Source organism: Benincasa hispida, chromosome 8 (genome assembly GCF_027475165.1).
Source record: "Benincasa hispida cultivar pf3 chromosome 8, pf3_genome.v1.1, whole genome shotgun sequence".
In the NCBI taxonomy this organism is placed as follows: Eukaryota; Viridiplantae; Streptophyta; class Magnoliopsida; order Cucurbitales; family Cucurbitaceae; genus Benincasa; species Benincasa hispida.
The window spans coordinates 50,479,753-50,506,439 of record NC_143485.1 but is presented as its reverse complement, the minus strand read 5'-3'; the positions used below and the strand labels follow the sequence as shown (position 1 = coordinate 50,506,439).

General features: G+C 37.8%; 2 protein-coding genes and 1 pseudogene across 6 annotated transcripts; all 3 read right to left on the bottom strand.

The window, feature by feature from the left end:
* Positions 1-2,049: 2,049 nt before the first annotated feature.
* Positions 2,050-2,811, bottom strand: LOC150034657 (secreted RxLR effector protein 161 pseudogene; annotated as a pseudogene).
* A 7,740-nt stretch (positions 2,812-10,551) lies between these two features.
* On the bottom strand, positions 10,552-22,388 carry LOC150034656 (putative Ufm1-specific protease). 5 transcript variants are annotated; one of them, XM_090316499.1, is made up of 10 exons: positions 20,971-21,110; positions 20,540-20,715; positions 20,200-20,290; positions 19,415-19,549; positions 19,286-19,333; positions 19,126-19,202; positions 18,294-18,382; positions 11,386-11,497; positions 11,109-11,211; positions 10,552-10,975 (listed from the first exon to the last, which is right to left on the bottom strand). In XM_090316499.1, the coding sequence occupies exons 2-10, from the start codon at positions 20,711-20,713 to the stop codon at positions 10,746-10,748; spliced, it is 1,059 nt and encodes a 352-aa protein (XP_090172625.1). In that variant the 5' UTR covers positions 20,714-20,715; positions 20,971-21,110; the 3' UTR covers positions 10,552-10,745. The 5 variants fall into 5 exon arrangements, with proteins under 5 accessions (XP_090172625.1, XP_090172626.1, XP_090172624.1 ...); XM_090316500.1 differs by having other exon boundaries at positions 19,436-19,549; XM_090316498.1 differs by lacking the exon at positions 20,971-21,110 and adding an exon at positions 21,932-22,388 and having other exon boundaries at positions 19,286-19,549.
* On the bottom strand, positions 21,883-25,302 carry EMB1006 (Pentatricopeptide repeat (PPR) superfamily protein). The gene is made up of 2 exons (XM_039021112.2): positions 24,367-25,302; positions 21,883-23,559 (listed from the first exon to the last, which is right to left on the bottom strand). Exons 1-2 carry the CDS (start codon positions 25,206-25,208, stop codon positions 22,224-22,226), a joined length of 2,178 nt encoding a protein of 725 aa, XP_038877040.1. The 5' UTR covers positions 25,209-25,302; the 3' UTR covers positions 21,883-22,223.
* Positions 25,303-26,687: the final 1,385 nt, after the last annotated feature.

Genomic DNA, 26,687 nt, shown 5'->3' with positions numbered 1-26,687 from the left:
AGGAGATCCCCAAACAGCAGGCAACGACAGTCTCATGACAAATTAAATACTAGTCGTGGCCTAATGAGTGACTCAGAAGATGAACATACTCAGAAGCAGTCTTTAGTTGACAGCAAGAACAATTTGAGTACAGTTGGGGTGAGTGTTATTGCACAATTAGGAAATTTTCCTTCATTTGGCCTTGTTAGTACAATGGTAAAAAAAACCTTGGATTGTGGACTCAGAGGCCACAGATCATCTTACCAGTTCTTCAGATCTGTTTATTTCTTACAACCCGAGTGCGGAAAATGAGCGTATTTGAATTGCAGACGGGTTCTTTGCCCCTATTGCAGGGAAAGGCCATATCTCTTCATTTGACGGTTTAGTTTTGCGTGACATTTTGCATGTGCCTAAAATCTCTTATAATCTGTTATCTGTCAGTAAGATTACAAGGGATCTAAAGTGTAAGGCGATTTTCTCATCTGACTCCGTTTTATTTTAGGATCTGAAATCGGGGATAACGATTGGCACTACCCGGCACGATAGGGGAATCTATTTCCTTTGTGAAGATGTTTCCTCTAGAGATGATCATAGAACTAGTTTTATGTCACTAAATTTTTCTACTTCTAAAAATGACTTTATGTGGTGGCATTTCCATTTAGGACATCCAAAATTTCAATATATGAAGTATTTGTTTCCACATTTATTTCGCAATGTTAATACTTCTTATTTAAATTGTGATGTGTGTATTCGTGCCAAATAAAGTCGTGTTCCTTTTCGTCTCAGCCTTATAAACCCTCGAGTCCTTTTACTCTTGTTCATAGTGATGTTTGGGGTCTTTCCTCAATTACCACTTCTACAGGTAAATGTTGGTTCATCACGTTTATAGACGACCACACTCGCCTTACGTGGATCTTCCTCCTCACTGATAAATCTATGGTGTCGTCCATCTTCCAACAATTTTATACAACTGTCGAGACTCAGTTCAATGTGAAGATTGGAATTTTACGGAGTGGTAATGGGCAAGAGTTCTTCAACACCTCATTCAGGGATTTTCTTATTTCTAAGGGGATTGTCCACCAAAGCTCATGTGCTTATACTCTACAACATAATGGAGTAACCGAGTGGAAAAATCGTCATCTGGTGGAAGTAGCCCGGTCTCTTATGTTATCTGCGACTCTTCCTCATATCTGTGGGGGGATGATGTTCTTACTGCCGCCCATCTCATTAATCGATCTGTATAAAGAATCCTCCTCAACCACTCGGTTAATCTCCGATGTTCCCCTTCGGGTCTTTGGTTGTGTTGCCTTTGTTCATTCCCATGGTTCAAACCACACAAAATTTACTCCTCGTGCTCAAAAGTTTATCTTTGTTGGGTTATCTACTTCACCAACGTGGGTATAAGTGCTATCATCCGTCATCTTGTAAATGTTGTATCTCCATGGCCGTCACCTTCCTCGAGGATTAGCTGTTCTTCCCTGTTAGTCATCTTCAGAGGGAGAACATGAGTAAAGAGACTAACTGGTCCTCTTATGTTGTTCCCTTAGAGTCATCTCCTATTCATATTTCGTCTGGTTCAAGTTCTGAGCATGACGACCTGGTCCTTTCTACCAAACAAGTTCCTTAGATAACTTACTATAGGAAGAATCTCAGGAAGGAAGTAGTGTCACCTGTCGAACCGAAACCGCCGGCTCCAGTACATAAGTCAAACTCGCCATCAGATCTAGGTACATGTATTTCTGAGACTAATGATGTTGATGTGTGTACGGAGATTGATAATTGCAGGCAGGATAAGGGCGAAGGAAGTGGTAATACTGAAAGTATGGCAAAAGAGGAGACAGTTGAGAATGAAACTTGTTAAAAGTGCGTAGAGAAGAGAATAACACACAATTACGTGGAAACCCTAGTACAGGGAGAAAAACCACGATATAGAGACTTTTCTTATTATTTTTAATTTGATACACTGAATACAAAGGGACATACTGTATAAATAGACAAGAGGAAACCCTAGGGGTCTACACAATTACATAAACGCCCCTAGGTTAATAACCCTATTTTCAACACTCCTCCTCAAGTTGGAGCATAAATATAGACAAAGCCCAACTTGCTTACACAATAATCAAAGCTTTGTCTCAGTAACCTTTTTGTAAGTACATCAGCAACTTGTTGATTTGAAGGAATATAAGGGATACATATGTTTCCACTGTCCAACCTCTCCTTAATGAAATGTTTGTCTATCTTTATGTGTTTAGTTCTGTCGTGTTGAACTGGATTATTCGCAATACTGATGGCAGCTTTATTATCACAAAACAATTTCATCGAAAGCTCATTATCTTGCTGGAGATCTGATAATACTTTCTTCAACCGAATTTCTTCACAAATCCCTAGACTCATGGCTCTATACTCAGCCTTAACACTACTTTTAGCAACAACTCCTTGTTTTTTACTTCTCCAGGTGACTAGATTACCCCAGACAAACGTAGAATACCCAGACGTCGATTTTCTATCAACAACAGACCCTGCCCAGTCAGAATCATTGTAGGCTTCAACATATCGTTTATCGGTCTTTCTGAACATTAGGCCTTTACAAGGAGTTCCTTTTAGATACCGAAGGATACGTTCAACTGTTGTCATATGATCCTCACAAGGAGCTTGCATAAACTGACTCACAACACTTACTGCATAAGAAATATCTGGTCTTGTATGAGACAAGTATATCAACTTCCCGATTAACCGTTGATACCTTTCTTTATTAACAGGAACTCTATCATTCTTATCACTGAGCTTCGCATTGTACTCCACTGGTGTGTCAACAGGTTTACACTCAGTCATGCCTGTTTCTTTTAGTAAGTCTAGAGTATATTTTCGTTAAGAGACTGATATACCTTCTTTTGAGCGAGTCATTTCCATTCTCAGAAAGTATCTTAGCTTCCCGAGGTCTTTAATTTCAAATTCTTGGGCCATCTCTATTTTGAGCCTCATGATTCTGCATCATCATCCCCAGATAAAACAATGTCATCAACGTAGATAATAAGAACAACTATCTTCCTTGATGTCGATCTTTTTATAAAAAGAGTGTGATCAGAATGCCCCTGAACATACCCATGTGCTTTCACAAAAGTTGTGAACCTGTCAAACCAGGCCCTTGGAGATTGTTTCAATCCGTATAGTGACTTCCTCAATCTACACACCTTGTTTTTAAATTGACTCTCGAACCCAGAGGGGGACGCATATAGACTTCTTCGTCAAGTTCCCCATTCAAAAAATAATTTTTTAACATCAAGTTGGTGTAGAGGCCAATCTTTATTCACAACAACTGACAAAAGCACCAGGATAATGTTAAGTTTAGCCACAAGAGAAAAAGTTTCAGAATAATCTACTCCATTGGTTTGAGTAAAGCCTCTTGCAACGAGTCTAACCTTATACTGGTCAATCGTTCCATCTGACTTGTATTTTATAGTAAACACCCATTTATATCTAATTGTCTTGTGCCCTTCAAGTAAGGCCACCTGTTCCCAAGTTCCATTCTTCTCGAGAGCTCTTATTTCTTCCATAACAGCAGACCGCCATTCTGGTTTTTTCATTGCAACACTTATGTCATTTGGAACCACCTCAGTGTCCAAACTAGTAGTGAATGCTTTAAACTCGAATGCCAGATTACTATACGTCATGTAACTATGCATAGGGTATTTAGTACATGAACGAGTGTCTTTCCTCATAGCTATAGGAAGATCAAGCGATGCATCACATTCTTTCACCTCTCCAGGCTCCTCACCATGATTGACTATCTGTGTATCAGAAATTTCAGTAGTATCTTCCATATCATCATTAGCAAGAATCATTTCATTCTCTGTAGTTTCCCCTTCTGTCACTCTTTCAGTATTACTGCTTCCTTCTTCCTTGTCTTGCCTGCCTTCATCAGTCTCCATACATATATCAACATCATTAATTTCAGGAATATACGTACCTGGACCTGATGGCGGGCCTGACTCTTGCACTAGAGCCGAAAATTCTGGTTCGACAGGTGACATTGCTTCCTTCCTGAGATTCTTCCTATAGTAAGTTTTCCAAGGAACTTGGTTGGTAGGAAGGACCAGACTGTCATGCTCAAAACTAGGTTTAGACAAGGTTTGAATGAAAGCTGACTCTAAGGGAATAGCATAAGACGACCAGTTAGTCTCTCCATTCATGTTCTCCCCCTAAAGATGACTAACAGGGAAAAACGACTAATTCTCAAGGTGACATCCATGGAGACATAGTACTTACGAGATGACGGGTGATAACACTTATATCCACGTTGATGGAGTGGATATTCAACAAAGACACACTTCTGAGCATGAGTAGTAAATTTTGTGCGGTTTGGACCATGGAAGTGAACAAAGGCAACACAATAAAAAACCTGAAGAGGAATATCGGAGATTAACCGAGTGGTTGGGAAAGACTCTTTAAACAGTTCTAAAGAAGTATGAAGATTAAGAATACGAGAGGGCATCCGATTAATGAGATGGGCAGCAGTGAGAACTGCATCCCCCCACAGGTATGACGGAAGAGTGGCAGATAACATAAGAGATCGGGCTACTTCAACCAGATGACGATTTTTCCGCTCAGCAACTCCATTTTGTTGCAGAGTGTAAGCACACGAGCTCTGGTGGACAACTCCCTTAGAAACAAAAAATCCCTGAAAGAAATATTGAAAAATTCCTGTCCATTATCACTTCGTAAAATTCCAATCTTTGTTTTGAACTGAGTTTCAATAATGGTATAGAATTGTTGGAAAATAGATGATACTTCAGATTTGTCAGTGAGGAGGAAGACCCAGGTAAGACGGGTGTGATCATCTATAAATGTGACAAACCACCATTTTCTAGTGGAAGTGATAACCGGCAAGGGGCCCCATACATCACTATAAACAAGGGAAAAAGGACTCGAGGGTTTGTAAGGTTAGGACCGGAAAGAAACACGACTTTGCTTGGCACGAATACATACATCACAATTTAAAGAAGAAGCATTAACATTGCGAAATAAATGCAGAAACAAATACTTCATATATTGAAAATTCAGATGTCCTAAACGGAAATACCATCACATAAAGTCATTTTCAGAAACAGAGAAATTTAACGACATAAACCCAGTTTGATGATTATCTTTAAAGGAAGCTTCTTCAGAAAGGAAGTAGAGTCCCCTATCGTGTCGGGCAGTGCCAATCGTCATCCCCGATTTCAGATCCTGAAACAAAGTGGAATTCGGTGAGAAAATTTCCTTACACTTCAAATCCTTTGTAATTTTACTGACAGAAAATAGATTATAAGTGATCTTAGGCACATGTAAAGTATCATGCAAAATTAAACCGTCGAATGGGGAGATATGGTCTTTCCCTGCAACAGAGGCAAAAGACCTGTCTGCAATGCAGATACGCTCATTTCCAACACTTGGGTTATATGACATAAATAATTCTGAAGAACTCGTAAGATGATCTGTGGCCCCTGAGTCAACAATCAATAGTTTTTTACCATTTATACTAATAAGGCCAAATGAAGGGAAATAACCTTACTGTGCAATAGTACTCACCCCAACCGTACTCTTACTATCAACGGAAGACTGTTTCTGAGACTATTCATCTACTGATTCACTTACTACGGCACGATCGGTGTTAGATTTGTCTTGTGATTGTCGTTGCCTGCTGTTTGGAGGTTTCCTATACAATTTCCAACACTGATCCTTTGTATACCAGAGCTTCTTACAATTCTCACACACAGGTGGGGGTTTTTTTATCGCCATCAGCACTGGACGACTTTGTGACAAAGGCGGATGCATCAGTTGTAGGAATGGGATTATTCATGACACACGACCGATCCTCTTCCAATCGTATTTCAGAGCAGACTTCTCTGAGTGAAGGAGTCGGGCGCTGGCTCAATATCCGACTACAGGCACCATAAAATTTAGGATTTAATCTAGCCAAGAACATGTACACACGGTCTGCCTCTTCGATTTTCACGTATTGAGCCCCATCTTATGCACAGTTCCAGACAATCTCTCGACACAAATCCATCTCTTGCCACAGTATTGATAGTTTGTTAAAATAAGAAGTAACATCTATGGATCCTTGCTTGCATTCATGGACCTATTTGTGGAGCGTATATAGTCGAGAAGCATTTTGTCTTTTTTAGTACAAATCTTGCGCTGCCTCATAGATATCCCTGGCAGAAATATGGATGATATGCATTTATGGGATTACGTTGTGCACTCAAGTTTCCCTAGCGGAATTCAAGTATAAATTCCTCTGAGTTTCATGGTAAGTCCAAGGTCGAACACAAAGACTTGTGAAAAGAGATTGCGTTGGTAATTTTTATAAAAACTTTGTGATAACTTGGTAAATAAATAAAATGTTTGGTTTGTTGATTGCGTTGATTAAAGATAAATAAAAAATGCGGCGGAGTTTGAAAAGAGTTGGTAAATAGGAAATGCGATGAATATGCGGTAAACGGGTTGAGAAAGGTTTCAGCTAGAGTGCGTTCATGCTTTGCAATCATACAACATGCATACAATAGTAAACCACCTCTCGACGTGAATGCTACGACTTCTAATACTAGAACGCATGCGATATATATGCGATAAGTCTACACGGTTTACACATAAACCTCTATTCCTATTTATAAGATGACGAAATAACATTCACACAAATATGCGACCACATAATATCATACCTATTTCTAGGGTGCATGCGATGCAGTGTTGACAAACAGAACTTATCTCTAAGTATCTATCTCTTGTTTATGCAAGCTTAATCTTGCTCTTTCAAGTCCAGATTCTAACTTAGCTCTCTCGAGACATTAGGTTCTTTCTTTAGATTCTCTCTCGAATAACTCTAAAGGGTATTTTGCACAGTATAAAACAAGACAATCGTAAGCAATGAACTTCCTAGGTCATGTTAGCTTAGTTCTTCTCAACCCATTCAACTAGTTTAGCTACTCATGCGTATTAAGAGAGTGAGCAGATGTAGAAATAGAACTTCCATTGAATAGATATGAAGATGAAGTACAAATAACAATGCAAGTATAATAAAGAGCATGGTAGCAATTTCTTGCTGCCAGGCGTTTACACTGTTTCTACTCGTGCTCTAAAGATAATCTCGCTCTCGTGAGAGTCGGCTCGCTCTTTGCTCTTACGCCCCAAGGTTCTCTCTCGAGTTGCCCTGAGCGATCTCCGGTGCCACCACTCTTCTCTTGCTCCGCCTTAAAATGGAAAGGAAATTATGAACAGAAGCAACTGGTTGTAAAAACGGTGAATCCCCCTTCTGAAGAATGCATTTGGTATTTATAGAGCACCCATGGTGAAAGGTGGCTTCTCTCTCCCGGTTTTACAGAGGGGATAGCTTTAATTCCTGATTGACGCGCCGAATGATTGTTACCGATAAAGCTGAATGTATTTTGTGACCGTTATCGGTTGTCAACTTAATTTGGATTCGACTGTCATCAACTTTCTGTCCCATCGTTCTTAATTGGCCTTTCACCCAAATGCGCCCACCATGTTGCGCTGACCAAGTTGCGGCGATCCTTCTCGAACGAATGTTTGCGAGCACGATCAACGCAAAGCCTTGCGGTGAAATTGCGCTCGACCAATGAATTCCTACGATCGCAATCTTTGCATTGCGTTAACGCATATTTTGCACAAAAATATAAAAATTAATAGTTCTAATGCGCTGAACGCCTGCGACCGCAATATTTACGAAATTGACGAATGTTTACACTTCTTCTTCTTCTTCTTCTTCTTCTTCTTCTTCTTCTTCTTCTTTTTCTTCTTCGAGAAAATGGAGGAAAATCGGAGATGGAGACTGGCTAAAGGGATTTGGGGATGCTGCACATAAGCAGCAGGCGAGCTTCTGGGTATTGAATTGAAAAAATAAACAAGAATTGGAAGATTGTCGTTTCAAATTGGGCTTGCGAATGGAATGGAATGAATTTGTGAGGTGGTGCTGGTGTACAAGAGCCATGGCAGCTTCAACTCAGTGATGATGAGTTTGGCATAAGGCAGGAACTTTACGGTTTATCGCGCTATGGATTGCATGTCTATCTAAAACGCGATTTAACCTATCTATTACCCTTACCTTTTTTTCAAAAAAAATAAAATAAAATAATAGTAATAGTAATTAAAAAAAATCTCATCTAATTTTTGTTATCTAAAACTAAGTCGTCTATTTAAAAAGTTAATCGAATCCAAGACTAAAAAATAAAATAAAAAACCAAACTCTCAAATCATCTAATCTTCATCCTTACATTTGAGTCCTACAAAATCTACCAAAATATAATTCATATAAATATTTTTAACAATTTAATTAAGAAGTTCTTCGTTTATTTTCATATTTATCCCTCTAATATTCTTCTTCTTCCTGGATTAATATGAGTCAATTTTTATTATATTTTATTGACTATTGTACTTCAACAACTTAGATGTTGTTTTTTGTATTGTATTTTATACTATTGTCATCAACTTGTATGCTAAATTTATCTATATTCTATATTTTTTAATTAAAAGAAAACATATCTTCCATGTACCAAGATCCTAGTTTTTTAGAAATCGACGTATCATCGTATCCTATCGTATTCGTATTCGTGTTCGTGTTTCATAGGTTCATGACTATTATTTTCAAGAATCAATATTTTTTAGAAGGTTAAAATGGTATGTTTGAGCATATTTTTTTTTTCGCGTTCTAATCGCTTCAAAACATGCATTTATCACTCAAAATTAATATAGTATTTAATTTTACATCCTAAAATGTACTTTTCATATCATTAAAATTTGTTTTAAATCATTAAAAGTGTGTTTCATAGGGATTTTAAAAATTACAAAATTGATGTTGACCATTTTAGAATTACTCTCAAACATGTCCTATATTATAATAAATGTTAAAATATCATTTTGGTTATTATACCTTGAGTTTCATTTTCATTTTGATTTATGTAATTTAAAATTTTCTGGTAATTCAAAGTTATTTTTTATCGAAATTGATTAAATAATAAATTTTCCAAAAAGGAAAATACTTTGGGAATATATTTTCAAAATTTATAAAAAGAATGTTGATAAATATTTTTTTTTCTAGAAAAAAAGTTAACAGTAAACTATTGAATTGTTATCTATTTAAAAAGTACTATTATTGTTTAAAAGTTACTAGATTACTTTTGAGATAATTGATTAAAAAACTTAATCTCAAACTCCAAAATGGTTTTTGTCCCACTTTGAGAATTTAAAAAATTTTGCCCTTTTGTTTACATCCAAAGTTACAAAATTATTCCTAATTTTCTTTTTTCCTCTCTCTCTTCTCCTTCTCAATTTCCCTTCTTCCATTTGTCATTCGCTCTCCACTTTCTCTTTCTCCATTTGTCGCCAATTGCCAAAACATTACAGAGGTGTCGTCGTTGGACATTTGGACGTTGCTCGTAACGTCACATATAGTGGAGCGAGATAGCAAAAAAGTGAGAAAGCGAGAAGATACCGAGAGTGCGTGAGAGAGAAGACCAAGAAAAAGCTAGTGAGAGTGAGACAACGAGAAAGATGAGAGCGAGAGAGCGAGAGCAAGAAAGATGAGAGCAAGACAGCGAAAAAGATGAGAGCTAGAGAGAGGAAGTTGAGAGAAAGATGAGGTTGAAAGAGTGAGGAAAGTGAGACGATGAGACAACGAGAGAAAGAGAGAGTGGGACAACAAGTATGATGTCGGCAAAAGGTAAAAAAAAAAACTCAATTTCAAAATATAGGACAAATTTTATTTTCTTCTCCAATTTTGGGTCATCCATCCATCAAACCCCTTACTTTCACTCTCCCATATGCAATCTTTTTAGAATATCAAACCCATTAAGAAGGGTAATGAAACCCATGAAAATTTATTAGAAATAACTCTAAAAAATCTCCATATTTCACAACTAGCACCCTTTTGAAAAACTTATTGAAAAATGTTTTTCTAATGCTTTTCAAATATGAAAATTTGAATTCTACCACACATTTGAATTTATTATAAAATATTAAATTTACTTTTATACCCCTAATTATTATATTATTTTATTACTATTAGATCAATGTTTTAGAAACTCGACATCAGCCTGCTCAATAAGTTTATGCTCAAAACATCATCACTCTCCCATTTTGGAGTTTCCTTCTCTTTTCAACACATCTCTTTACATAAAATCACAAAGTTAAAGTATAGCTCACTCATCTCTTTATTAAAGATATATATATCTCGCTCGGTCTCAATCTCGACTAAGAAACATTAGAAAAAACTATTTCAACAAGCTTTTTAAAAGTGTACTGATGAAAACTTTTTAGTGTTATTTATGACCTTTTCCAAATATATACATGGTCTAAAGTCGAAGCTTCCTATTTGGAGAAGATTTTTCTTTTCCTTGAAATTTAACCACACGAAAAAGTATATAGCATATAATGCTCCGGCAACCATGCTTGAGATGGCCTTTGAGTTGTAAATAAATAAATAGATTGGGATGTTTTTTGTTTTTTGAAATTTAAAATATACATGTTTATCTATTAAAAAGGAAAAAAAAAAAGTACGATAACAACTGCACGAGGTAAAAGAAGTGCAATCTTGCAACTTGTTTTTCTTTGAATCATTTAGGCCTAAATATGAGATTTTCATACGCTTATTTTAAATTTTGATATCAATCTGTCTTGAGATCCTTAGAAAAGGGAAAATATAATATATTAAATACAACAATATGAGATCGATTGCTCCTCTGTCCTATACTTAAAGGAAAAAACATAAATTAAACCATGTTCGGCCTCTGTGGCAGCAGAAGATTATAAAACTTATCATGTAAGAAGAAATTCTTCCCTTTGCTATCAACAGCTTTTTTCCATCCACACCAACCACCACTTACAATTTTCTTGACATCATCACTTCCTGTATAATGAGGATCCAATATTAAAAACCCACAATCTCCACTTGCTTCATTGTAATCAACTCCCAAGAGAGTGTATGCAAGAACACCACCTCCTGTATTTATAAGTGCCCAATAGAAACAGATCAAGAGAATTTACATGGCACATTCCAAATTTACCTAATCAATTTCCAAAGATTACAAAAAAAAAATAAAAACCGAGTTATCAATCATCCATGAAGAACTCACCAATCATTATAGGAGTTCCTTGATTCTCGAAGTGTGCAGCTAATTCTCTACATTTTTCCGGAAGTTCAGCCCCAGATCTGACATTTATGATTTTGCAACTCACCTATAAAAAGAATACAGATATGTTAATTTAAAACAGTAAATGTGCAAAGTAATCTAATGAATATGTTTCCTTTCTACTTGGATGGCACGACGGGGTATGCCTAAACTTCCTGCTTTCACAAAAGTTACACAAGTTTCTGCACGACAATGTTTCATAACCAAAATGAGAACTTACACCAAGCAATTTGTCTAAAACAAAGCTCAATTCGATGGCACCAATCCATTCACGTGACCCAATAAATGAATCGTCCTTGTCACCAATCTCCACTAGTGCTTCTTGTATTTCCCTAAAAAGGGGTAACTGGTTATGCAAGAATCTCAAATATTCTTAAACTCAAACTAGAGATAATAGCTATACAAAGTACTAGCAATTTCAACCAAATAGCTATTGTTTCAGGTAGGACAATAATTGATTTCATTCTCCAGATAAATGGAGCTGTAGATGATGGACAGAGAAGGGGTTTGATTGTTTAAAGTTTATTTAGACTTTATTGTAGTAATTTTATGGTGAATTGGAAATGCTGGAGGAGAACAGAATTTGGAAATAAACGAGTAAGTTGGGTGAATTAGAGGATGCTCCTCGAATGCCAAATTTTGGATTTGCATAAATGGGAAGCCAAGAGAAAGTGTGAGGGCAATGGGAGGGTTTATGGCCAGGGGGAAGATCTCTTCACACCTTCCCATTTGTTTTGATGGAGATTTCAGCTAAAAGCTAGACCGCAGCTTAATGTTATTACGAAGTAAATAAGGAGAAGAGCCCATGAGATGGGTTACTAGAGACAGGAAGGTGGGAGTATGCAAAACCCTTGGCGGTCGATTGCTAAACGAGAGTAACTAATTGTTAACTATTCAAACTAAAACTAGACGATGGAAGCAATATAAACTAAGGGGAGGATAAATAAGCCAGACTGGGAATCAGTTGATTCCTGTGAATTTTTAGTGTACTAGTAGGAAAGATGGCTAGTATAGTTTTTTGGATGCTAATGACTTTGTTAGGATTATCCAGGATACTGTATATACTCCACTTCTCTTGACAGGAAGGTTTCCTAGCAAACCTCTCTTCTCTCAACTCTGCTGCGGGATCAGTTACTGATGACCTTTTTTTCATAAGGCAATGAAGGAAGAGTAGGTGAAAATTTTCATACGGACATTGCTACATAGGAGATATTTACACAGCCAGAGAAAATTCAACACAGTGGAATTGGCCCTTGAGATCAAATTAGAGCGAAAAAATTCTATCTACAGAATAAGAGATGAAAATTAGTAGCACCTTTCTTCCAGTGTCCCTACCACCAGCATTGTGTTAGGCTACTGGCCTTTTTCCTACTCCCTTACCAGCTTCCGATCAAGATAGAAATGGATATTAAGATAAAAGAACAAACAGTGAACAACAAATTCCTCAACCTTCTATTTATTAACCTTTTGACAGCAACCAAATTTCAGACAGAACAGGAAATAAAATGTGCAAAAATAAACGCTCAAGGAATTAAGAAAAACTAAGATATCCCAGCTTGGATTTCCAGAGATGCTGGAAACCTCTCCTGAAGAATGTATCTCCTTTCTCAGCAAATTCTTCCCTGCCCTCCTTCCCTCCGTTCTCTCCTTTTTGTTTAGCCTTTTGTGGTCCCTCCCCAAACGGCCTCCTCTACCATTTTGCACCTTGCAACCGTATCTTCATATTCCACTATCCCCCTAACTGATTCTTGGTGTGATTTTCCCTTTTTGTCCCTCCTCTTATAGGTAAATACAATGGGGGGTTTTACATTACCGCTCCTCTCAAAGTGCACCTTGTCCTCAAGGTGGAAAGATGGGAATTGCTGCCTTATGTTCAATACTGACTCCCAAGTGGCCTCACTATCCGGAAGGCCCTTCCATTTAATAAGCCATTCTTGTGTATTCAGCTCTCCATTCCATCTTACTCCTAGTACCACTTCAGGGGCAACTTGTAACTCAAAATCTTCAGTTAACATAGGAGGTAATTGTTGTATTTGTTGCGATTTACCAAACTTCTTCTTAAGTTGAGAGACATGAAATACATCGTGTATAGCCGCTTCTGGTGGTAAGTTCAAACGATATGCTACTTCTCCTATCTTCTCAGACACTTGATATGGACCATAAAATCTTGGGGACAATTTCTCACTTTTTCTTTTTGCTAGTGAGCGTTGTCTGTATGGTCTTAGTTTGAGGAAAACTTCGTCCCCTATCTCAAATGTCAACTCACGCCTATGCTGGTCCACTTACTTCTTCATTCTATTTTGCGCAATCACTAAATTCTCTTTGAGTGCATTCAAGGCCAAGTCCTGCTCTTTTAAGAGACTGTCTACACTGTCATTGCTTGACTTTGTTTCTCCATAATGAATTAGCGATGAGGGTCCGTCCATAAATGGCCTGGAAAGGTGTGGTCCTTATAGAAGCATGAAAGGTGGTATTATACCAATACTCTACCCAAGCCAGCCATTTATTCCATCTAGTAGGTTGTTCATTGCAGAAACACCTAAGGTATGTCTCTAGGCAGCGATTTACTCGCTCAGTTTGACCATCTGTTTGAGGATGGAAGGCCGTACTTCTCCTTAATTTGGTTCCCAAGGCTGCAAAGACCTCTCTCCAAAAATTACTCAAGAATATCTTGTCTCTATCGGTAGTGATCGACTTGGGAATGCCATGGAGCTTGATAATCTCTTGAATGAAGATTTCTGCCACTTGCTTTGCTGAAAATGGATGTCTCAAAGGAATGAAGTGCCCATCTTTACTCAGTCTATCGACCACTACTAATATGGAGTCATAACCCCCAGCTCTCGGCAGCCCCTCAATAAAATCCATTGTCCATTCTTCTAAGGTCAATTCGGGAATGGGTAGAGGTTGCAGCAGCCTTGCGGGGGTTAGAGATTCTGATTTGTTCCTTTGGCAAATATCACACCCTTCCACATATTTCTTTATATCAGTCTTCATTCCCGGCCAATATAAATCCCCACTCATGCGTTTGTAGGTCCATAAGAACCCCGAATGACCCCCAAGTATGGAATCATGAAAGGTGTGCATAGGGACGGTATTAAGGTTGATTGTTTAGGAATTACTAACCTCCCTTTATAGAGTAGCCTTCCATTTGACCATCTGTAGTTTGGTTTGCCATCCGGATTGTCTTTCAACAAGGATATGATCTATTGTAGTTCCTCATCCTCCTCCACCTCCTTTAGTATGAGCTCCACATCTACCACGGCTGATGAGTACAAACTAAGGAGTTCGGAAGGTAGCTGTACTCGGGACAGGGCATCTGCTGCCTTATTCATCAATCCTGGCTGGTAAAGTATCTCAAAATCATATCCAAGAAGCTTGGTTAACCAACACTGAAATTGTGGCTGCACCTCCCTCTATCTACCAGAAACTTCAATGCCTTTTGATCTGAAACCACTGTGAATCTTCCTCCTAACAAGTAATGTCGCCACCTTTGGACAGCCAACACCACTGCCATCAATTCTCTCTCATATATGGACTTGTTTTGTGCTCGTTGTGAGAGCTTTTGACTGTAAAAAGCTATTGGTTTGTCTCCTTGTGTCAACACAGCTCCAACCCCTGTTCCTGAAGCATCTGTTTCAATGATGAAAGGTTGATTGAAGTCCGGTAATGCGAGAACAGGGCACGACATCATCTGTTGCTTCAGATCCTCAAATGCTCGGGTGGCAGTTTCATCCCATTTGAAGCTATTTTTCTTGAGTAATCTTGTTAAGGGAGCTGCCCTGGTGCTGTACCCTTTGACAAAACGGCGGTAGTAACCGGTTAAGCCCAAAAAGCCTCTCAATTCAGTTACGTTTGTGGGGCATGGCCAGCTCACCATAGCTTGGGTCTTTTCCCCATCAGCTTCCACCTCTTGATGCGATATCCAGTGCCCTAAATACTGAATCCTCTCTTGCCAAAACACACATTTCTTTTGGTTAGCAAAGAGCTGGTTATCTCTTAGCACATTGAACACAACCCCTAAATGAGTCTCATGAGTGGAAATATCTGGACTATAAACCAAAATATCATCAAAGAATACAAGTATAAAACGGCATAGGAATGGTTTAAAGACTTGGTTCATGAATGATTGGAATGTGGCAGGCGCATTAGTGACCCCAAACGGCATGACTAAGAATTCGTAGTGTCCCTCGTATGTCCTGAATGCTGTCTTCTCAATGTCTTCCTCCCTCAAACGGATTTGGTGGTACCCTGACTTTAAATCAAGCTTGGAGCCCCATGTAACTCATCAAGTAGTTCTTCAATTATAGGGATAGGGAACTTATCTGCTATTGTAGCTTGGTTCAACCTTCTGTAGTCTACACAAAAACGCCATCCTCCATCCTTCTTTTTCACCAGCAACACCGGACTTGAATAGGGACTCCTGCTGGGCCGAATGAAACCAGCTTGTAACATCTCCTGAACTAACTTTTCTATTTCCTCTTTCTAAGCATGTCCATACTTATAAGGTCGCACATTGATTGGATTGGTACCCTCCTTGATGGTTATTCGGTGGTCAACTGCACTTTTAGGAGGAAGGGAGGTGGGTAGGCTAAAGACATCTTGGTTTTGGTTCAATAATTCCTGAATCATGATAGGTAATGCAGGCTGGGTTTGTTCTTTCTTTCCTTCCTCTGTTCCTTCAAGGCCTTCAATCTCAAGGTGCTGGAAATCCACTAAGAAGCCCATATCTTCTTTATCCCATTGTTTACTCAACATTTTGAAGGATACTTCAGCTTTAGTGAGGGAGGGATCCCCTCTCAACATGATTTGTGCTCCTTCTGACTAGAAAGCCATAGTTAACAAGGGCCAATGAATCCCCATGAAACCTGTGGTACACAGCCAAGGCATTCCAAGTACCACATCCATCCTTCCTAACTCCATAGCCAAGAAATCAGCCTTCACCGTTAAGTTTGGAAGCGTGAGCTCTACCCCCTTACATATCCCTTTCCCTTCGATTTCACTTCCATTTCCTATAACCACTCCAAACTTCTTCTCCTGTTCCACGGGTATCCCAAGCTCCCTCACTGTATCATGATGGATAAAGTTGTGAGTAGCTCCCGAGTCGATGAGTACTACCACCTCCTTGCCTCTGATTTTTCCTTTAAGTTTCATTGTTCCTTCGCTGAGAACCCAAGTAGGGAGTTCAACGATAGTTCAGCCTTCTCCTGCACCTCAACATTCTTCATTTCAGCTGGTTCTTCTCTCTCGGTTACCTCTTCTTCCTCCATTTCCTCTTCTTCGTTGGTTATAAACAGCATCAATTGCCTATATTCCCTGAATTTACATTGATGCCCGGGTGCATACTTTTCATTACAACGGAAGCAAAGCCCCTTGTCTAGGCGATCTCTGAACTCCGCGTCACTCAACCTCTTCATTGGAGCCTCCTTCTTGTTGGAAACATTGTTTTTCGCCAGAATGGGGACTAATGGTTTCACCGGCAGCGCGATCTGCTTCATGGGCGGGTTGTTCGTAATCTTTCCTTGGGTTTTTTCACTCATTTCCTTTTTATCATTTAGGCCCATTCTCTGGTTCAGCCCACTTCGGCCCAACTCCTTCAATGCCAACTTAAGCGCGATGTTCCGATCATTGACTAACTGGGCTTCCTTCATACAATCGTCTAAGGTTTTAGGATTTCGGCTTGCAACTCCGGTTCCAGTCCGTTCATGAACGCATCCCTCAAGACTTCCTCCGATAGGTCCAGCAATGGCGCCGAGTAGTTGACGAACCTCTTCACATACTCTTGGTAAGATCCTTCTTGCCAAATTTAAGTAATCGCACGCATAGACTTCCTTCTCCAACCTTCCGATAGTGTTCAAACAACCTCCGTTTTAATTCATCCCAAGTGGTAATGGCTCTCCGATTGTTACTCCAATGGAACCAGTCGACTTCATCAGGGGCGAAACTAATCACTGCTACCTTCACTTTCTCGGCATCGGAGAGTTCGTGTATCTCAAAGAAGTGCTCCGCTCGATAAACCCATGACTCTGGGTTGTCACCTGTAAACAAAGGCATTTCCAAACGTTTGTACTTACCTCTGTCCAAGCTGCCACCTCCTGAGATTTGAGAGGACTCCGCTTCATCTACCTTCCCTTTTAATTTGAGGTTGCTCCCCTCCGTTAATGTCGACTCCTTCTTTCGAACTACATTGTTCTCCCGTACCTCCTCAGTGAGTTTCTCTAGATTCTTGCACAGACCAAGCAACAAGTCCTTCAGCAATGCCATCTCTTTCTCCGTGGTATCCATCCTCTCTTCCAATTGTCTTTTAGCCATGGCGCGCGTTTTCCCCAGGGTTGCGACTCTGATACCAAAATGTTAGGCTACTGGCCTTTTTCCTACTCCCTTACCAGCTTCCGATCAAGATAGAAATGGATATTAAGATAAAAGAACAAACAGTGAACAACAAATTCCTCAACCTTTTATTTATTAACCTTTTGACAGCAACCAGATTCTAGAAAGAAATTTCAGACAGAACAGGAAATAAAATGTGCAAAAATAAACACTCAAGGAATTAAGAAAAACTAAGATATCCCAGCCTGGATTTCGAGAGATGCTGGAAACCTCTCCGGAAGAATTGTATCTCCTTTCTCAGCAAATTCTTCCCTACCCTCCTTCCCTCCGTTCTCTCCTTTTTGTTTAGCCTTTTGTGGTCCCTCCCCCAACGGCCTCCTCTACCATTTTGCACCTTGCAACCGTATCTTCATATTCCACTATCCCCCTAACTGATTCTTGGTGTGATTTTCCCTTTTTGTCCCTCCTCTTATAGGTAAATACAATGGGGGGTTTTACACATTGCTAGTATAAATATTTGGTATGTTCAATCTGTGCTGGCAATTAAGATATCTTGGTGGATAACAATCAAATGCAATCTTTGTATGGTTGTTTTCTTTTCAAGGAAAGGAAAACCAGTCAAATGCATCAAATGAAACTTTTGGAGCTTTGAATAGAGAGCAGCCAGAGAACTTTTAATGAAGAAAATAGCTGTAGTTGAATTAAGGTAAGCTTATGGACATAAATAATGGACATAAGCTGTAATAGTATCACCTATAGCAGCCGCGTTAGTGTGTGTGGTGGGGGGAAGCTAATTCATACCTATGTGAAGGAACATCTATGGATGTATAGTGTTGGAGTCTGAACCATGAAATGATAGTTTGCAAAGACCGGTAAGCACAACCCCAGCCCTACAGCACAATGTAGTAATTATTATAATCACATCAGGGTAACGGTGAAAGTAATTAGTTTCAGACTAGCAAAGCTCTGGCAATTATAGTCACAATTATTAATTATAATCAGTCAAAAAAGAAATAGTGCAAGTAATCTATCTTATTCCACCCTATAAGGGGTTGGCATATATTTTTTAACACATCATTGACCATAAAGAAGCACATCAGCAGAGAGTAAACATGTCCTTCAAAACAAACAAAATGGCCAAAGCTTCTATCCGTCATATGCAGAGGAATAAATTTATATTGACTTCATTATTCTTTTTCAGAAGAGAGATAGTCAAACGGCTACTTAATACAGCATGCTCTACAAAATAAATAGATTTACATAAACAAATTTACATGGTCATTGTAATCTCAAGGAAATAAGTTTACACGAACAAATTCACATGGTTGCTGGGTTCTCAAGAAACTACAATGCTTCCTAATTATAATATTATTGAACCATCTTTAGCAAGAATGACAAGTTTAATGGATAAGTTTTCTAATTTCAGTGAAACCCTAAACATTAATATTCTTAATATAGAACATTAACAACATAAATAAGAGCTTTTCAAGTTCATTTTCTAACTTTATAACTTTCAGTCTCAACTAAATAAATAAATTCTAACTTTCAAGTTCACATCTGTCTCTACTAAGTTCATTGTGTTTTTGATAGCTTAGTATAATACAACTTCTAGGTCAATGGAAAGTTCCAATACCGAGTCATTGAAACCTTCTTGAAGATAATGATGGTACTCATATGACCCCTGAACCAGAGACATTTTGCCACCTGAAACTGCATAGTTTATATCTGATTAACTAAGAGTCTAAGAGCGTAACAGAAAAAACAATATTTGAGGGCAATCATTAGCCACCTACCACCGCTGCTTGGAATTCCAACATGAACATCCTTGAGCAAAAAGGAACCTGATGAGATCATTAGATAACAATAGATCAAGCATTGAAAGTCCACCAAACAAGAAAGGAGAACAAAGTTTTGTTTTGTACGTGCATCTGAATAATTCTCACTCTTTCGCGGCAAATTGTCCTTCCTACCAGAGTAATCCAATGCACTAGCAATTCTTAGCACAGGACGATCAAAAGGTAGCCCTAATCTTAAGTGTAGGGCTTTCCTTAGTTCCACTGATAAGGTAAATGGAAAAATTTACATAATGATTAAAGTTGAACACATGACAATAATTTGAACAGGAGAATACATCCGCGGCAATATCATAAGCTTCCTATTCCTCCTCGAATTCTCCCGTTTAGAGAAAATACACTATTCTGATAGTAATAAATTAAAGATCGCGTTTTCTGAAGCATTAAGCAAATGGTTTGCCGGCCCTATAAAAATCAGAAAATAGGGAGATACATACCAATTAATTGACCTGTACAATTAGATGAAACACAAATTGACAATTTACTAGCCAGATCTTCAACGACAAAGCTCAACATTTCGACCGTTTTTTAGACCATGTCATCTTCATTGCTATCTCTTGGTGTAAATTGTCTAACTTATTCCATTCTTATAGTTTTGATTCACTTCTTATCAATTGGAGATGTTTTTTGCAACTCCATTGACCCGGGGCTTTTCCCCCCTCACCTTTTGTAATTTCATACATCAATGAAATTGTTTCTTAAAAAAAAAAAAAAAAAAGAAATAATAATAAAATGACAATTTACTATCATCACCCTAACTTATATTTTCGACCATATAATGTCAATAATCAAGTTTGGGCCGTTTGGCATATCAGAGGTCACATAACTTCAAAAGCTAGCTGAAAGCACAATACCTTGCTTCATTTCAGTCTCCCCATAAGTGAGTTCATAGATAACAGTTATTGGATGAAAAAATCCAGGAGGGCAAAATTGATATGGCACTAGCTGCAGAAGCAAAAGATCCTTTTAAGTTAACGAAAGAAAGCAAAACATCCGTCTCTATGATTTTTATTTTCAAAAAGGACAAAAAGGACTAAACATCAGATGTATGGACATAATTAGGCTCCTGAGATCTATAACCAATTAGATGTGCAAATACAATACGAGTTTGGCAAAAAAGAAAAGGGCAAATAGAAGGAAAATGACTTGTTTAAATAAAATATTGAGAAGAGGAAAGTAGAAACTGGTTTGTACCTGAGGCAGTTGCTTTACAAGGTTGGGTAATATTGCATTCTTCATCGAGTTTAACTGGTCAACTAAACCCGGAATGATCAAGGCTGAAACAGCATAAGTCAATGGAAGAAACTTGGCAGCATAACAGAGAACTTCTGCCTTCAAGTCGACAACCAAAAGCCTGGTCTTGTCCATAGCTGAAAGTACATAAATTTAACTTCCATTAGGAGTGGTAACAACACCTATACCATGACAAACATCTGCTTGTTACCACTTAAGGCTGGAGAGGTGAAGGTACGAAGTAAATACTGACATCAATAACTATCTGGAAAGTACTTTACAACTGGTGCAAGAGATTTTTGAGACTTTGCCGAGCTATTTAGAAGAACACTTACTTGGATTATATCATCAAAGAATACAAGTATAAAACGGCATAGGAATGGTTTAAAGACCTGGTTCATGAGTGATTGGAATGTGGCAGGCGCATTAGTGAGCCCAAAAGGCATGACTAAGAATTCGTAGTGCCCCTTGTATGTCCTGAATGCTGTCTTCTCAATGTCTTCCTCCCTCATACGGATTTGGTGGTACCCTGACTTTAAATCAAGCTTGGAGAAAACTACAGCCCCATGTAACTCATCAAGTAGTTCTTCAATTATAGGGATAGGGAACTTATCTGCTATTGTAGTTTGGTTCAACCTTCTGTAGTCTACACAAAAACGCCATCCTCCATCCTTCTTTTTCACCAGCAACACCGGACTTGAATAGGGACTCCTGCTGGGCCGAATGAAACTAGATTGTAACATCTCCTGAACTAACTTTTCTATTTCCTCTTTCTAAGCATGTCCATACTTATAAGGTCGCACATTGATTGGATTGGTACCCTCCTTGATGGTTTTTCGGTAGTCAACTGCACTTTTAGGAGGAAGGGAGTTGGGTAGGCTAAAGACATCTTGGTTTTGGTTCAATAATTCCTGTGTACTCTGAGTATCAGATTAACTAATAAGAAAGAATTCTATACCATGGTTTTTCTCCCTGTACTAGGGTTTCCACGTAACTGTGTGTTGTTTTTTCTCTTTTCCTCTTCTATATTTCATCAGAAGTTTTGCCAGAAAGTGGCCGACTTGTTGAAGCTTTGCTTCCCCTAATTTCAAAACACAACAATAGACTTGCAACTCTCGTATAGGAAAAAGCTTCTCTTTGATAGCGGTCATAGGGTAAGGATCTAATCGTATCTCGAGACTGAAACCTGTGAGAGGGTATATATATATGTGTGTGTGTGTTTTAATAAAAGACCAACTTTCATGGACAAAAGATGAAAGAATACAAGAACATACAAAAAAAACCAAGCCCACACACACTAGAAATAGAGTCTCCAATCTTACATTTTCCAATTGAAGATTGTAGAGAACAAACCTCTTTACAACATGAAAAAAGAAGAGTGCAGACCTCCTTTTTCCTAATGTACAATATTCTTCATCATTAACTATTAATCTGTCCAAGCCAATACACAAATATCTCGAGTCTTCAAAAGCTGCTTCGACTTGCTCCTTCTTTTTCTCTATTGGGCCAATGTTTTGTTATAGACCCATTTGACACTTCCTTGTCTCAGTGGGCCCATCTGCAAAATTCTGGGCCTCCTTAGCCCATCTTATGATGGATCAGAGATGGGCCATCCATGCAAGGAAAGCCCAACTGGCTGGTCAATTCAATTCTCGGTCTTCATTTTTGTTTGTTCACTGGGAGAAACTCTCCGAGTTCTCACGTGCTTTCTCTTGGTCTTCCAAAACTCATCTTTCTTGCCCTTCTTCTTAGCTTTCACCATACCCATTTTGCTGTTTATTATACCAAGAATGGCACTCTTGTCTTTCCTGTTCTTTGTAGAAAGTTTTACATCCAAGATTGATCTTAGTTTCTGGTATGACTTCACATCAGGCACTTGTCCACTTTTTACCATCTTCTTGTGATAAAAGAAAGCTCTCTTGAAATCACGAACACGTACAAAGGCATAAATCATGGTCGAATAAGTAACGGAGTCGGGTTTTAGTTCCCGAGCAGCCATCTCTTGTAGCAGCTGTGGCATCTTTAAATGTTGACCTCCCCTAGCATATGCATTCATCAACATGTTGTATGTCATAACAGTTGGTTGTAACCCAATTTTATCAAACTCAGAGATCACATCTCTAGCTTCAACATAATGACCCTGTTTTGCAAACCCATCTAGCAGTATGTTGAAGGTTACTCTTGTCCCCAATATTTTTTCTCTAATCATTAACTTCCATATTTTCATCAACGCTACAGTATCACCAGCACGCCTAAACGCATCAAGTAGAGTTGTGTAAGTTTCAATGGATGGCTTTAAACCTTCACGCAACATGTTCTTGAATGTTGAGTAAGCTTTCTGATGCCAATCACTAACTGAATAAGCGTGAATCAGAGCTGTATATGAATGAGAGGTTGGCCTTATACCATTCTTTTTCATTCTCAAAAATGCATCTGCAGCCATGTCACTCATTTTCTTCTGCCTCCCATAAGCACTAATCAAGCAAGTGTATGACTTCACATTAGGCTCCAATCCCATATCCTTCATTTCAACCAGAAGCTTCTCAACAATCTCAGGTTGCATCCTCCTACTGTATGCATCCATCAAGATGTTAAAACTTGCACTCGTTGGTTTCACTCCTTTAGATTTCATTTCAGCAAAGACGCCTTCAGCTTCCTCAATTTGATTCGATTTACTAAAAGCATCCATGATCGTATTATACATGATTGCATTTGAAGCAACCCCTTTCTTCTCCATCTCCAATTGGATGATTATTGCTTGACTCTTCAACCCCTCATCGCAGAACAATTTAATCAGAGCACCCAAAACTTCCGGACTCCATTTTACTCCTTTTTTGTTCATTTTCTCAAAGTAATCCCATGAATCTTTTGCACTCCGACCGATTTTTCTCATGACTGTAATCATTATAGAACAAGTCACATGATCTGGATTGACACTATTTGTTTCCATGGCCTCGTACACCTTGTAAGCGTCATCATACCTGAAAATTATAATTTATAACATGGAAACGATAAATGATAATCAAAGTTAAGCTTCCACAACCACTTTGAAAGAAATAAAGCAACGATGCTATTTTCCCCTCAAAACAATCACTCTAATCAAGTTGAAGTTTACTCCTTCCGATACACCAACACATCTATTCAAGTATTATCTTCCTTGGATTGGAAAAGGATGGCAAACAGAATTCCATGCTCCCTTTATCTCCCCATAAACCATAAGTTTGGAACTAGGGAATGGGAAACAGAACATGTATTGAGGAGCATTACCAATAATGTTCAGTTTTACTCGATTTCAATAAGAATTGCAAAGAAATAGCTATTAGTATATGCTATCACATACTAAAATTTCATATTGTCTCCTGGAGCTGCCAGCCATCCAAAAGATTAGCGAGGGGTGGTGGACTTGACACCATTTAAGAAAACATAACAAAATGTTGTGATGTCTAAAATGTCATGTCTCCAGTTAACAATGTTATGCTCGTTTTCTCACCATTTTCGTTTTCTCACCATTTGTTTGTCATGATCTTCATCTTTCAAGGCAACATTTGAATTCTTAGCCAAATTTCAATAACAAAATTACTTAAAAGTTATTTTTTTAGTTTTTAAAATTTGACTTGGATTTTGAAACATCTTAAAAAGTAGATAAGAAAACAAATAAACCTAGTGTTTATAAACTCAATTTTTAAAAATAAAAAATCAAATCATTATCTAATCAATTCAACTGCTGGGGGGATGACACAGAACTAAACTAAGCAGCAAGAAAATTATAACCAAAAAACAAATCGTACCTCTTACAGACCATCAGCCCAGACATTGCAGAATTATACACATGAACATCCTGAAATTCCTTCTTGCATGGAAGGTTCTTGAACAACACCATAATTTTTTCTCCCATTCCAGCTCTTCCCAACAATGGAAAGAGAAGAGAATAAGCACGAGGTGTAACAAGCGAAGTCTCCTGCAAACCCATCCATTCAAAGAAATACAAGCAACATACGACGAGATTCTCCTCACCCAACAAGCGCAGCACCTCCAAACATTCTTTCTCACTAATTCTTCCTTCAAAATCTTCCAAAGCTTCCCCCAGAGTCATATTTTGCGGCAAATTCCTCGCAGTTCGCACAATTTCTCCGACGAGACCATCCGGTAAGACCCTAGAATCCCGACTCACAGAACCCAATTTTCCCTTGTCTTCCTCGAGTGAAATTTCAGCTTCATCGAAAAATTCAACATCGGAGGCAAGATGCCACGACGAACGGCGATTCCTCTGAAGGGACAATTTGCTTTCCCGTGGTGGGTCTTGCGTCGCTGAAGTCCGGGATTTTAAAAATCTGAATAATGGGTCTTTCCAATCTTCTTCCGTCTTGTTTCCTCCATGACCTCCATTAATTTCCTCTTCTTCTTCTTCTTCTTCTTCTTCTTCTTCTTCTTCTTCTTCTTCGAGAAAATGGAGGAAAATCGGAGATGGAGACTGGCTAATGGGATTTGGGGATGCTGCACATAAGCAGCAGGCGAGCTTCTGGGTATTGAATTGAAAAAATAAACAAGAATTGGAAGATTGTCGTTTCAAATTGGGCTTGCGAATGGAATGGAATGAATTTGTGAGGTGGTGCTGGTGTACAAGAGCCATGGCAGCTTCAGCTCAGTGATGATGAGTTTGGCATAAGGCGGGAACTTTACGGTTTATCGCGCTATGGATTGCATGTCTATCTAAAACGCGATTTAACCTATCTATTACCCTTACCTTTTTTTCAAAAAAAATAAAATAAAATAATAGTAATAGTAATTAAAAAAAATCTCATCTAATTTTTGTTATCTAAAACTAAGTCGTCTATTTAAAAAGTTAATCGAATCCAAGACTAAAAAATAAAATAAAAAACCAAACTCTCAAATCATCTAATCTTCATCCTTACATTTGAGTCCTACAAAATCTACCAAAATATAATTCATATAAATATTTTTAACAATTTAATTAAGAAGTTCTTCGTTTATTTTCATATTTATCCCTCTAATATTCTTCTTCTTCTTGGATTAATATGAGTCAATTTTTATTATATTTTATTGACTATTGTACTTCAACAACTTAGATGTTGTTTTTTGTATTGTATTTTATACTATTGTCATCAACTTGTATGCTAAATTTATCTATATTCTATATTTTTTAATTAAAAGAAAACATATCTTCCATGTACCAAGATTAGTTTTTTAGAAATCGACGTATCATCGTATCCTATCGTATTCGTATTCGTGTTCGTGTTTCATAGGTTCATGACTATTATTTTCAAGAATCAATATTTTTTAGAAGGTTAAAATGGTATGTTTGAGCATATTTTTTTTTTCGCGTTCTAATCGCTTCAAAACTTGCATTTATCACTCAAAATTAATATAGTATTTAATTTTACATCCTAAAATGTACTTTTCATATCATTAAAATTTGTTTTAAATCATTAAAAGTGTGTTTCATAGGGATTTTAAAAATTACAAAATTGATGTTGACCATTTTAGAATTACTCTCAAACATGTCCTATATTATAATAAATGTTAAAATATCATTTTGGTTATTATACCTTGAGTTTCATTTTCATTTTGATTTATGTAATTTAAAATTTTCTGGTAATTCAAAGTTATTTTTTATCGAAATTGATTAAATAATAAATTTTCCAAAAAGGAAAATACTTTGGGAATATATTTTCAAAATTTATAAAAAGAATGTTGATAAATATTTTTTTTTCTAGAAAAAAAGTTAACAGTAAACTATTGAATTGTTATCTATTTAAAAAGTACTATTATTGTTTAAAAGTTACTAGATTACTTTTGAGATAATTGATTAAAAAACTTAATCTCAAACTCCAAAATGGTTTTTGTCCCACTTTGAGAATTTAAAAAATTTTGCCCTTTTGTTTACATCCAAAGTTACAAAATTATTCCTAATTTTCTTTTTTCCTCTCTCTCTTCTCCTTCTCAATTTCCCTTCTTCCATTTGTCATTCGCTCTCCACTTTCTCTTTCTCCATTTGTCGCCAATTGCCAAAACATTACAGAGGTGTCGTCGTTGGACATTTGGACGTTGCTCGTAACGTCACATATAGTGGAGCGAGATAGCAAAAAAG

Excerpts from the sequence above, each read along its gene's own strand:
- LOC150034656 (XM_090316498.1), bottom strand. The coding sequence starts at position 20,713 with ATGGACAAGACCAGGCTTTTGGTTGTCGACTTGAAGGCAGAAGTTCTC. Across the intron at positions 19,550-20,199 it reads GGAGACTGAAATGAAGCAAG|TGGAACTAAGGAAAGCCCTA; the intron begins GTATTGTGCTTT and ends TTACCTTATCAG. Across the intron at positions 10,976-11,108 it reads AGGAACTCCTATAATGATTG|GAGGTGGTGTTCTTGCATAC; the intron begins GTGAGTTCTTCA and ends TTATAAATACAG.
- EMB1006 (XM_039021112.2), bottom strand. The coding sequence starts at position 25,208 with ATGGCTCTTGTACACCAGCACCACCTCACAAATTCATTCCATTCCATT. Across the intron at positions 23,560-24,366 it reads GGGCTGATGGTCTGTAAGAG|GTATGATGACGCTTACAAGG; the intron begins GTACGATTTGTT and ends TATAATTTTCAG.